The sequence below is a fragment of the Vombatus ursinus genome, unplaced genomic scaffold (genome assembly GCF_900497805.2).
Source record: "Vombatus ursinus unplaced genomic scaffold, bare-nosed wombat genome assembly UNPS02014813.1, whole genome shotgun sequence".
Taxonomy (NCBI): domain Eukaryota; kingdom Metazoa; phylum Chordata; class Mammalia; order Diprotodontia; family Vombatidae; genus Vombatus; species Vombatus ursinus.
Genome location: NW_020954591.1, coordinates 33,539,265 through 33,552,288, shown reverse-complemented (window position 1 = coordinate 33,552,288; position 13,024 = coordinate 33,539,265). Strand labels below are relative to the sequence as shown.

Here is a 13,024-nt window from a genome sequence, read left to right as displayed (position 1 = left end):
TACTGGAAAATGTGATGGATTTGGAGTCAGAATACTTGACTCCAAATCCCTCTTGCCATTCTCTAACTGCATGACCTTAGGTAAGTTGCTCGTTCTCTTTTGACCTCCGTTTTGTCATCTATAAAACGAGAGGGTTGAGTTAGCAATCAGTAAAGTTCCTTCCATCTCTAAATTCATGGTTCCGAGAAAAACAGAAGGGAACCGAGTAAAAAAGGATGGAGAAGCAATGAGAGGCAAGTTACAACAAAACAAAGGCAGAGAGATAGGGAGAAATTGAAAGCTGAAGACAGAGAAAAAGATGTTAAGAGCTATGTGGATTTCCAATCAAAGTCAGAGAAACAGGACATGGAGGACTGAAGGACAACAGTATCTACCCTTGAACCAGGAAGAAAACAAGCAGTTATCCATCCTGGGCTAGTCAGTCACTCTCTCTGCACCTGTCTCTGTCATCCTTTAGCTCTCTGTGTCCTATTTCTCTGACTTTGACAATTCACGTTTACATAGCACTTCAGGGTTTACCAAGTGCTTTCTCCACAAAAATACTGTAAATACATAATAAGGGTATCCTTCCCATGTCATAGATGTGGAAACTGAGGCATAGTGACTTGCCTGAGGTTATGGTGATCAGGCAGATGAGGGTAGTGTGGTGCCCACAGCTGAGCTAGATTTCTTTTCTCCCACAGAGGTTCATTTCTGCCAAACAAGCCTGAAAAATGACCCAGATGCCAGCGCATGGGATGTGATTTTGTTCTTAAACAAAAAAAATTATTTTGATACACTTTGGCTTTGAACATCATTGTCATTTTTACTGACTCCTCTCCCCCTCAACCACATTTGTAAAAAAAGTATGATGAAATATAATAAATTGGCTTATTAGCTATGTCAGAAAATGTATGCTTAATGAAGCGTGATCTCCAGGACCTCGGGACTATTGCTGTGAAACCTTGCTTTGCCTCACAATTAACTAGGCAAAGAGTCAAAGAGCTGGACTTAGATCTCATTTTGTCCAATTTGCTTGTTTCATAGATGAGGAAACTGAGGCTTAAAGAGTTTGAAGTGACTTGCCTGAAGTTACATGGTCAGTTGGTGGTAGATGAAGGATTAAAACTGGGTCCTTATTTCCAGCCTGGCTTCCTTTATGCTACACCAAGAAGCATTTTACAGATGAGGAAACTGAGCCAACCTCCCCTTGGAAAATCCTATTCTGTTCACATCCAGTGTCCCATGGGAGAAGCAGGGCCCTTATCATTTTGATGAAGCTATGGGGGGCAGTGAGTGACCTGGCGGGCAGTCCTCACATCATTGCTCAGTTTTGGCTGAGCCTTGTCTATTTATTTATTTATTTTTGTTATTTTTTTTTTCTTTGCTAGGCAATGGGGTTAAGTGACTTGCCCAGGGTCACACAGCTAGCAAGTATCAAGTGTCTGAGGCTGGATTTGAACTCAGGTCCTCCTGACTCCAGGGCCGGTGCTCTATCCACTGTGTCACCTAGCTGCCCCTGGCCTTGACCATTTATCCAGCAGTAAGGCCATCCCCTAGTGGTGTCCAAAGACACCCACTTTGGGATTGGGGAAAAAGACAACTCTCAGAGCCGTGAGCTTAGGAGCTGTGTGAGGAAATTATTTATACTGAGACTGCATGGTGTAGGTGATTGTGGGCAGCTGGGAAAGACACTGGGATGTGGGAGAGGGAGGGAGGAGACCTAGCTCCCTGACTAGTAAGGAGTGAGTCACCCTGGAGGAAATCTCTTCCCTTCCTCTCTTCCTATTTTCCCTACCTCCCCCCGACTCTGGCTGGGGACTATTTACGCTGGAAGGTGTCTGCCACCAGAGATGCCAACCCACCTGTCTTTTCATGGAGAATTATGAGGCAAATTATAGGTATTTGCAATTTACTCTAATCTCATTTTAAAATGTGTAATTCAAATGACAATAAAGACAAGTATAGTGACGAATACCAATGAGAGCAGTGCACATAACCAGCCTAGATTGGCACAGACTCTCCCAGGCCCCTTGCTGCCTTCTGACTCTGCCCTGTCATTACCCAACAGCAGCTAATCACCTTCCTTTGTTCAGTATGAATCATGAGTCTCCTCATTGGGGTATGGCTCACCCATAAGTGATTTGGGGCTTTGATGTAGAATCCTCCCTACATATACTGAGACCCAAAGACTGGGGGTTTTACTCTTGATGTCCCCACCTTAACCCTACCATTGCCCCAATTGGGGTGAGGTTGTGATGGCTTAATAACTCTTGCTTTAATAATTATTATAATAAACCAAAATGTATGTTGCATTAGTGAACCAATAATAACTTGTTACAGTAATTGCAAGAATGAGATTGCCCGATTTAATCCTATTGAAAGCAAGCACTGGGTAAATGTGTTCCTTAATCTGAATTCAAGAATCTTCTGGGAAGCTCTCCCTGCTCCCCTCTCTCGCACTCAGATTGTTATGATCCTTCCTCCTTTAGACTTCATATAGCATTCTGTTTGTGTTTTCCTTTTGTAATTACTAGTAATAATTTTGTACTGTAGTTATTTGTGTATAAATCACATCTCTCCACTGCTCTGTAAGCTCCCTGAGGGCACGGACCAGGTTTTATAGCTTTATTTACTCTTCAAATTGTACCTCTCTAGTGCCTGGCATAGTGTTCTACTTGCAGGAGGAAATTAATGAATATTTGTTGCTGTTGAAATCTGACGTATCCAAGCAAGAACTATGTAAGTGCATTTATTAATCTCTACAAAAGGCATAAATAGAAAGAAGATGAAGTCAGGACAGAAAAGATAGCACTAGACTCAGTATCATTTAACTTCATCTCATCTAAGCTAAGATACTCAAAACATCTTTGGAAAAGTGTAGTCATCACTAATGTGAAAATATGTTTAATAGGAATGTATATGTATAGCCTATATCAGATTGAGTGCCATCTTGGGGAGGGAAGTGGGGAGGAAGGGGGAGAAAAATGTAAAACTCAAAAGCTTATGGAAGTGATGGTTGATAATTCAAAATAAATTAATAAAAAAAGTGTAGTCACTTGTTTCAGAACCACCATCTTGGGTTAGGCCAATGGCCTCTAGCCTCGAGGCTGCCTGAGCCCTCTTGTGTCAGGGCTGAGACATTGAAAAACTAAGGGTCGATTGAGACCCTGGAGGTGCATTGGTCATTAGAAACTAGACATTCCAGGTCTCAATCATAGACAAGGCATTGTTTAGACAAGTGATAGAACTCTTGGAGTCCGGATCTGGAAGCATGTGGTTGTTATGGTGCTTACTCATAGACTCTTTTGGCCACCAGGCTCTCACTTCCCTTCCTGTATTTCATGTTCCAGTTAAACTGGTCTTCTCTCTGTTCCTCCCATCTCCATGCCTTTGCAGTGGCTGTGTTGGGGAAAAAGACAACTGGAATGTGTTCCCTTCTCACCTCTGTGTAATAGAACCTTCACTTCCTTCAAGACTCAACTGAATCACTGTCTTTCCCAAGAAGTCTTTCAGGATCCCCCCAATAACCGGTGTCCTTTATCCCTAACTATATGGTCTTTGTTTCTTCTCACAGAATGTAAAGATCATTTCATTTTTTGTATTTATATCTCCAGCTCCTAGCACCTTGCTTGGCACGTAGGGGTCATTTATTGAATGCTTATTGATTGACTGATTGATTCATTCATTTGATTAGTCCCACAATCTACTCCATCTCATCATTCTCTCCCTCTCCATAGTCACCCTGATCAGCATTAACACACTGCCTCTTTCAGCCTCCCTGTTGCCTGAATTCGCCCTAATTCTGGTAGGTCTGCCTGAGCTGTGACTCCCTCAGCACTGAGTTATCTTGGTAAGATTTGCACAGTCACACCCAGGGCTCTGAAGCACCCCGACCCCTCTACTTTTTTCCTTCCCAAGGTGCAGGATATGAATTTTCAGGTGCCTGCTGGGCTCCGGTGGTATAAATAGTTTATGGAATAGCCAACTATTAAACATGATTTTAATCCCACTTGTGATGTCGGCTGCATAACTCGCAGGAGGGCAGCTTTGATGTAGTTGGTGCAACCAGAATCACATCGAGCAGATGTTGCAACTGTGAGTCTGTTAGTGTTTTCATCAGCAAAGGCCGCATTTGAAGAGTGGGTGGTGTTTTCTGGTGGGGGAAGAGGGTTGTATTTTGGAGAGAGTAGGAGGAGGGTTGACTTTCTGACTCAGCAATTTTTCTGAACATCCTTTTGAAACTTGGCAGCTGGATACAGTGTTCAGATGTGGTAAGGTGTCAGGGGGTGTTGTGCATTCTCTCCCATTAGTCAATCTTGGGGCTTTGTCTCCCGTTGGGGTAACATAAAAACCAAGGGAAACAAACAAATAAACAAACATGTGGTTTTCCTGAGTTCAGATGTTTCTCCTTGGTTAACTAGGAACAAACATGAAGATTTGCAAAGGCAGCGATGATCTAGTCCCTGGTCTCCTTGTTAACTGTTAGATGAGGGATTTAGGAAGGGAAACAGTGAGGGGGAAGTGAATATTTGAGAAGAAAAGATGTGGGGAGAGGAGACACAATACTTGTCTTTAAGTATTTGAAAGACCATCATATGGAAGAGGAATTAGACTAACTTGGGGTGGCTGCGGGGTGCAGAACCAGGTGCAATGAGGGGCAATTGGAGAGAGACGAATGTAGCCTTGATGTGAGGAAAACCTTCTTAACAATTAGAGCTATCCTGAAGTGGAATGGGTAGCCTTGAGAGGTGGTGGGCTCCCTGGCTTGCAGCTCCTTGAACAGAGGCTGGATTTGCTGGGCTTACTGGGTTTATCATTGCAGGGACTTCTTTCATGTCCTATTCGGACTAGATGGTAGCCGAGTTTCCTTCCAACTCTCAAATTCTGCGATTTTGTAATTCTGAATGAGTGTATATGTGTGGATGAGCACAACAAGATCAGGACTTGAGAAAGGCCTCATTATCCAGGGTCCCTTAGGCCTCCTTCCTCCTGGACAGATTAAAATCTCTAAACTGTGATTGATGCACCTGGTTTGGGATGGCTGCTACTCTTGTCATTAGTCAGTTAGTAAGTGACCACATGGGTACAAAGAAAGGCAGACATGAATTCCAGTGGCTTTGTGTGTATGGGTCAGCGTTAGACATCTCAACAAATTCTGGAAGATACCAGGCCAGTGGGTAGTTTTGATGGGCTAAGGCCTCTGCTGCTCTCTTTCTCGCCCAGGGAAAAATACAAAAGGTACCCATCACTGGGCTAATACCTCACTGACCTGGGACACCTGACTGACCCCTAACAGTGTCATACACTAAAGGAGTCCCCCTTCTCCCTCCCTTCACAAACATGGTACCCCAATAATGGGATGTTTTGGGGATAGGCAGTATCTTTATCTACCCTAGAATCTAGGGAGCAGGTCACTGCTTTAGGTTAAATCCTATGATTCTGTGATTCTCAAATGTCATAAGGTTTCATGAACAAGCTGAAGGCTTATCTGTGTGGCTTACAGTCCTGGGAAGTGTTTGTCCTCTGTGCTCCAAAGAAGGTGGAAGTGCCTATGGTACAGAGCTGGGACGTCAGATCCCCTGGGTTCTAATCCCCACTTTGACCTCCATTCCTCAGTCCCCTTGACTCATTTTTTACTTTAGTCTTAATGGTGGTGGGAGTAGGGCAGGGCGATGATCCTTATTTGGAAGTCAGTGGGCGTATCAAAGCCTGGAAGTATCATCCCCCTAACCACTGCCTTCTCCAGTCCTATGAAACATCTGTTTTCTGGGCCACCCTGTTAAACTGATCGTCTCATTAGAGAGCATTTAGACAAACAGTCTTTTAATAGTCGGATGGGCTATTAAGATGATGATGATCTTGTTTATGGGGGAGATTCTCCTCATATGATGGATAATGGGTTAGAGCTGAAGCCCTGCTGATTTTCTGTGCCTCTCCCTCCCAGAGCCACAGCTGCCAGCTACTAGAGGCCTGTCCATGTAGCGTCTGGGAAAGAGAATTGGAATTGGAAGGCCTGGGTTCAAACCCCAGCTTTGCTACTTCCTTGGGGAATATGACCTTGTGGAAATCACCTCACTTCTCTGGCCCTTCCTCTATAAAATAAGAGGTTTGGACCAGATAACCCTTTGGGTTTTTTTCTGGCCTTAAATCTTGGAATTCTGTTTCTTAAATCCAACCATATTCCCACACCAGATTAGGGCTGGTGTATATGAAGGAAGAATTGCTCTGGGGACACTCTTTGTGGCTAGGAAATGAGGTGCTGTCATCTCCCACTCACTGTTTTGACAAGGTTTAATTTGAGGCTCAATGGGGATCATTTGTTTAGGGTGGAGGAATCTCTGCCCTTTGGCATTTAAGACATTTTACTATGTGGCCCCCTTCCTACCTTTCCAGTTGTCTTACATTTTTTTCCCCTTCACAAATGCTAAGTTTCAGTCAAACTGGCCCACTTGCTGCTCCTTGCACAGGACACTCCACCCTGTTCCTTGGTACTGCCTGTCCCCCATGCCTAAATGCTTTCCCTCTTCACCTCTACCTCTTAGACTTTCTGGCTTCCTTCAAGATTCAGCACAAACTCCACCTTCTACAGGAGGCTTTTCCTAGTCTCCTCAGCAATTACAGCCTTCCCATCTAAGGTTACTTTCCATTTACTCTGTATGTATCTTGTACGTACCTATTAATATACATCTTGTTTCTTTCATTAGAATGTAAGCTTCTGGAGGGCAGGGACTATTTTTTCCTTTACTTTTTTTTTGTATCCCAAATGTACAGTATCTGGCACACAGTAAATACTCAATATAGGTTGATTGATTAATCAATGGTTCCAATGACATCATGAGGGCAATGTCTTAATTTGCACATAAATTGAATTTGAGTGAGGAAGAACTGCGCAAAATGGTCAGCCTCACTCTCTCCTCCAGAGTCACTGAAGTCCAGTAGCAAAACATAACTCAAGATGACTGGCCATGGCCTGGGGTGCAGTGGGTGACCTTGTAATTTTTTTAAAGCTCATTTTTCCTTTCAGATATAGGATATTCAATCAATCAATATGTGTCAAAAGCTAAGTGGAATCATAGTTATCCTTGCTTGGAGAAACAGCTGAGCTTTGAAGATCCTTTGATGGATGGTAATTCCTATGATGGTATGGATGGAAATCTAGATCTCAGGTTAGGAAGGAGCCTAGAAAGAGAGGATATGAGGCCTGGGTGCCTCCCAGACAGAGCGGGAAGAAAAGAAATTCCTAAGTAGGTCAAGGTGATAAACCTATTATGAAGATGGAGCTCTCCTTCTCAGCAGTTAAGCTACACCATAAGGTCCAAGCTATGGTATAATAGAATCCAAGTGATATCTACTATAATCTAGAACTCAAGCTGTATCTTCTATCTGTTACTGATCAAATTGTGTTTTTCTAGACTAAGGAATTAAAATTCTAGACTTTAACAACCTGAGCTGATCTCTGTAATGTCTGGAACCTACCTTGTGTCCCTATAGGTCAATTTATGTCAGCATAGAACCTAGAATGGTTCTATGAATTAGAATTGCCTAAATTCTAATTCTAGAATTACTTAGAATTATGATATCCTAACTGATATTGCTGCATAGATTATGAAACTAATTTCATGAAAAACATGAAAGAGTAGAAACATCTGTATTACAAAGAGCAGAAGACCTCAATTTGAACTCTGATTTTGTTCTTTCTTATGTGATCTTAAATAAGTCATCTCTTAATTGCAGTCGTGTAAATATAGCTAAACCAGTTATTGATCCACAAACTAGTTTTACCAGTCAATTTTCTGTGTACAGGAGGGGCACGGATAGCAAATGTCAATACTGGTTATGGGTAAATTGGCAACAAACTCCTTGTGTGACAGTGAACTAGACTGTCTGGCCCTCCACCTTTGACCTGCGAGCCTTGGTGGGGCCTAGGCACAAAGTAGCACTCACGCTGGATGTCGATAGTGACTGAGGTCTCCTTCCCCCCAGGGATGGCTTTGTTGGTGGCTCGGCACACAATGCGCTGTCCATTTTCCACATCAGCGGGTGAGACGAAAAGGGTGCTCACAATGCTCTCCCGCTTCCCATCCCGAAGCAGGGTCTAGATGAGGAAAGGAAAAGGAAAGGAAGATAGGACACTGGTTATTCTCCTCTGGAAGCCACGAGCGCTAAGACGTGAAAGAGGCTGATACTGGGTGGTTCCATTTCAGCAGAGGTGAGGATTCAGCTTTCAGTGTAGGCCGGGAGGGCAGTGGGGTGCGAAGGGAAGACATGAGATTTGGAGTCAGAGGTTCTGACTTTAAATTTCAGCTATACAACTTACTAGCTCTACGACCTTGGACAATTCAGTTCAATTCAACAAGCATTTAAGAGTCTACTGTGTGCTAGGTATTGAAGACAGAAGGCCAAAAATTAAGCACTTAATATCCCTGAGGAGCTTACATTCTACTGGGAGGGCAAGTCAATCCTTCCTTCTGAAGCTCAGTTTCTTCACCTGTAAAATGAAGGAGTTGGACAAAGCAGCCTTGCAGCTCCCTCCTAGCTCTAAATCTGTGATGATCCTAGGAGCCTAGGAGCCCTCTCCTCCTTGTCTGACTGAGTCTGACCCATACAAGGATAAAGACAAGACTGCTAAGTCAAGCTCTTCATTTGTTGTGAAAACTGTCTTGGGTCTAGGATTCCACAGTGCAACAATAAATCAGGTTGACCCAAAGGAAACCAGTCGGAAGGCTTCCTGAAGAATGTTATACTCCTTCTGTTTGTTTTTCTTGGGCCTATGTGTTGGTCTGGGTTTTTTACCTCTCTGTGGGTCATGGTCCAATTTGGGCATCTGGTAAAGTCTTTTAGATTGAAATAAAGATGTATTTTTTCCCATTCAAGTTTACAGATCTCCTGAAATCTACTCATGCATTCCTTGGGGGTATATAGCCTCCAGGTTAAGAACCCTTGTGCCGAGGGAACCACCAAGTATGTTGTAGGCAGATACTTTGTCTTTTAGGCCTGTGTTCTAGATCACTCTGTGACGCCTAACCTGGGCAATCTTTTCCTGCATAGAACCTAGGAGAAGTGAAGAAGTGTGTGATTCAGATATAAGACTGAACTGATACTCTCATTGGTGATTGCATTCTGCTGATACTGAAGGATGTATGTGTGAAAGGGGATTGGATGGGGAAGGGTAGCACTGACCCTCTACCCAGTCTTCCTCCCACCTAGTCCCAATGCACAGCTGAGAAGCCAAAGCTCTACATTTTCTCTGGAACATGTTATGAACTGACCCATTCATATTCTCCTGCCCATCTCACTGAAACAAGAGCTCTAACTAGTAATTTTGTCACCCAGGGCAAGCAATAATACAAATTCAGTTGAGGCTCTATGGGAAGAGAGAGAGCCCAGACATTGCCTCATGATGGGGAGAAACGGATGCAGGGATTCCTCAGAGTCCCTACTGGGAAGGCAGTGGCTGGATGGGGCACGCCAGGAAGGAGCTCACCTGCAGTTTAGTAGCTGGGGGCAGAAGCCCACCATTGGGTAATTTCTTATTTGAATTAATTATTCTTGTTAGCTTGGTGCTAAGGTTAGTTGCTCCCTTCTGCTGCAGGAGCACACATGCTATCATTGCCTCTAAATTTTGGGGCCCTAGGATAAATTCCCTATGACACCATCTTAGTTATTGATATGATAGAAACAGACTCAGAACACACTCTCTTGCTGGTGACTTTTCCTTTCATGTTCCCTTGATTATTCCTCTCAAGTCAGTCTTTCAACCTTTATACCAACACCAACCCTAAAACTACTTCCTTCCTCTTAAATTTGTTGTTCAGTCATTTTCGGTCATGTCCAATCCTTTGTGACCCCATTTGGGGTTTTATTGGCAAAGATTCTGGAGTGGTTTGCCATTTCCTTCTCCTGCTCATTTTACAGATGAGGAAACTGAGACAAACAGGGTTAAGTGACTTGCCCAGGATCACACAGCTACTTAGTGTCTGAGGCCAGATTTGAACTCAGGAAGATGAATCTTTCTGATTTCAGGCCCAGCACTCTAACCACTGAGCAACCAGCTACCTCAATACCCCAGTGGAATTTTAGGTACCTGCTTCCCTTGAAATCTTGGGGGGAGCAGCCCATCATTTCCTCTGTTTTCCATCATTGTCCCATAGCTGAGCCCAATAATAGAAAGCATAGAAGTGGGTTACAGTTTGTGAAAAATGTTGGCAAGACCAGTGAGTTGTCCCTTTTAATAGCTCACCTCATCATCCCACTTTCTGTAAGGTTCTTATTTCTTCAAAGTGCTTTCACTTCCAATATTTTTGGGAACCTCCAGACCCCTTTGTGAGGTAGGCAAGGCTGCTCTTATCCCCCCATTTGAAAGATGAAGAAGCAGTTAAGTATGCTCCTTATTACCAGTGTGATACGGGGCAAGCCACTTAAACCTCTGGGCCTAGTTTCTTAATATGTAAAATGCTGAGGTTGGACTAGATGACCCATTAAGATCCCTTCCAGTTCTAAAAACCCTGTGATTTAATCCAGCAAATCCATTAAATTCTAATTATGTGGGAGAAATTGCCCTATCCCTTTCTGTTCTGTACTTTGTGGAGATGGAGAACGGATGAGCATGAAGACCTTAGTGTGGCATCACTTAGCCTACTTCCTTTACCAAAGCTTAAAGATTCTTTTCCTCAAATGGCGATGTTATGAGCCCCTATAAAACAGGCCAGAACAGCCCTCCTGCCATTAGGTCTTCAGGCAGAATTTACAAGAGCTAGGCCAATGTTATTCCCTTGACTTCATCCAGGGGAAGCACCCTAGGTGGAGACCTCTGTCCCCTAGGCCTCTAGGGAGGGGAGGTACCCCATCATTCCATGGGGCTGGCCTGATTGGCTTCCTTGTGGAGGAGGATGCAGAATTGTTGTCTCAGAAGAGCTGAGATGCTGGGGCTGGAGAGGGGAGAGCATCACTCAGGCCTAAGCTGGAGCCCAGATCACATTAACACGTTGGCTTGGGCCTCCTCAGCAGACAACACACAGGCTATAAATAGCCGAGCGATAATAAGAACCATTTCCTGGTTGGAAATAAAACTCTGTGTGTGTGTGTGTGTGTGTGTGTGTGTGTGTGTGTGTGTGTGTGTGTGTGTACAAAGGTTGTTTTCTCCCCCCCCATTTCTTTTACTTTGCCTTTTCGTTTTGCTAAGAAGAGACATTTGCATAAGTTTGACTCTGCCAGGAGTTCCTTCCATTGATCTCTCCTGGATTCTGCAGAGAAGAGAAGGGGCAGGACTGGGGGCTGGTAGGAGTGGAACAATGAGGCCCCAAGCCACTAATTAGGCCCCTGGCTGCTTCTCCCACCCATTGGTGGTTCTCTGCCTTGGAATGATGATTAATGGCATATTTACTGTGTCCGGGCGTTTGCTTTTCTGGGAAATAAAAATTCTGGTTCAAGTCTGTTTGTTGCATCTAATTAGAGAAAAAGGGAGATGTGTTCATTAAACAAGGACAAAGGAGAGAAGAACGAATGCAACCCAGGAAGAAGGCTAATCTGCCAATGGATGCCCCACACTCACCAAACATACACATTCCCACATACCTGGCCCTCCCTAGGGAACTCATCTTTTTTTTTTTTTTTTGATTTCCTGAAGTAAGGAGGATGGCCAAGGGCATCAAAAGTGTTACCCCAGAGTGGATGCAGCCCAGTTGGAAATTTGGCAGGCTAGGATAACTGCCTGATTGCACAGTTAAGCCTCTGGTGTTCAGGGACTTTGTGGGAAGCAAAACAGAGACCAGGGCATTTGAGGAGAGGGGCTGAGGTGGGGAGGGTTCTGGGGTGGGGCCGATGAAAGGCTGAAGCTAGAGGCAAGCTATGCATGGGATTATTCTCTCTCCACTCTTATTTCTTCTCCATTGTCTTTGTTCCTCTTCTGGCTCTTTTCTTTCTTTCGATAAAAAAAATGGAACCCATGAAAATGAGTTTCAGGAGCCTGTAGGGTATGTCCCTTTGAAATAAAGATCACTTGGGGAGTACTGGAGCAATACAGAGGAAATTAAGTTGATTTTCAGGCTGGGAGATTATCACACATAATATTATTTTGGATTCATATGTAATTTCATGGGTAGGTGTATTTGTACCACCTAGATACTAAAGTTCAAGAGGAAGGTCTCCATCTCTTTGGTAGATGCTCCATGGAGATTAGATAAGAATCACACTGGAGAAGAAGGCAGGGAGTGGCTCTGATATCCATTGGAGGAAGGAGCTTCCATCTTAGAAATTATAGGGCTGCCAAAGTACATCATTTAATATTTTAGAGGGAAAAATCATTGATAGTACAGAACTCTTCCTTCATCATACTGAGGCATAGAATGTCAGGGCTCCAGGGAATGCAGTTTGGTGACTGCTGGTCTTCCTTCTTTCTTTCTCCACTTGTCCAGTTCTCTCCCCTCTTCTGTTTACTCTTTTCTTTTGTCCTTTTCTTCCCTTTTTTCTAGTTTCCTCTTCACCCTCCTCTCTTCTCCCTTCTTTCATTTCCTGGGAGTGAGTCTGATTTTTTAGGCACCCTAGGGACATGGAGCTGCCACCCTCCAGCTTCAGAAAGGTTTATTAGCACTTAAATCATCTTTAGGTTAGGAAGGGCATTAATTATTAGGCCCTAGTTAGGGGATTTCTTTTTACTCTGCTACTATTGCACTGTCAGAAGGGCCATACTGCTAGAAGGCTGCTATAGCTCCCACTCTGACATGTGTGTTGGTGGGAGGGTGGAAAGGTTGGTTTGACTTTGACCAGGCCTCTTGGCTTCCCTTCCCTCTGACAGGCCTGGGCAACGTCCTAAACACCACAGGCTTAACTAGTATGGGGCACCTACAACTTTGCCCTAGGCTCCTAACATCTGGGGACAGGACTCACTTTCTGACTGTGATTGTCTTTTGGTCCACTGTCTGTGCTCCCTCACCTGGACCTAGGCCCTGTCTCCACCACTGCTTCTGTCCTCCCAACATACTCAGAGCAAAGGTCCTCTCTGTGGCACTTTGGGCCTTGCCTTCCTAGTACCCCATCTCTGCCT

General features: G+C 44.1%; 1 protein-coding gene across 2 annotated transcripts in view; it reads right to left on the bottom strand.

The window, feature by feature from the left end:
• The window catches only part of KIRREL3 (kirre like nephrin family adhesion molecule 3), a 753,551-nt gene that overhangs the window by 35,914 nt on the left and 704,613 nt on the right, over nt 1–13,024 (bottom strand). For both annotated transcript variants that reach the window (XM_027835269.1, XM_027835270.1), the window contains exon 6: nt 7,927–8,077. In XM_027835269.1, the coding sequence (XP_027691070.1) occupies nt 7,927–8,077 (151 nt within the window). The remainder of the gene's footprint in view (nt 1–7,926; nt 8,078–13,024) is intronic.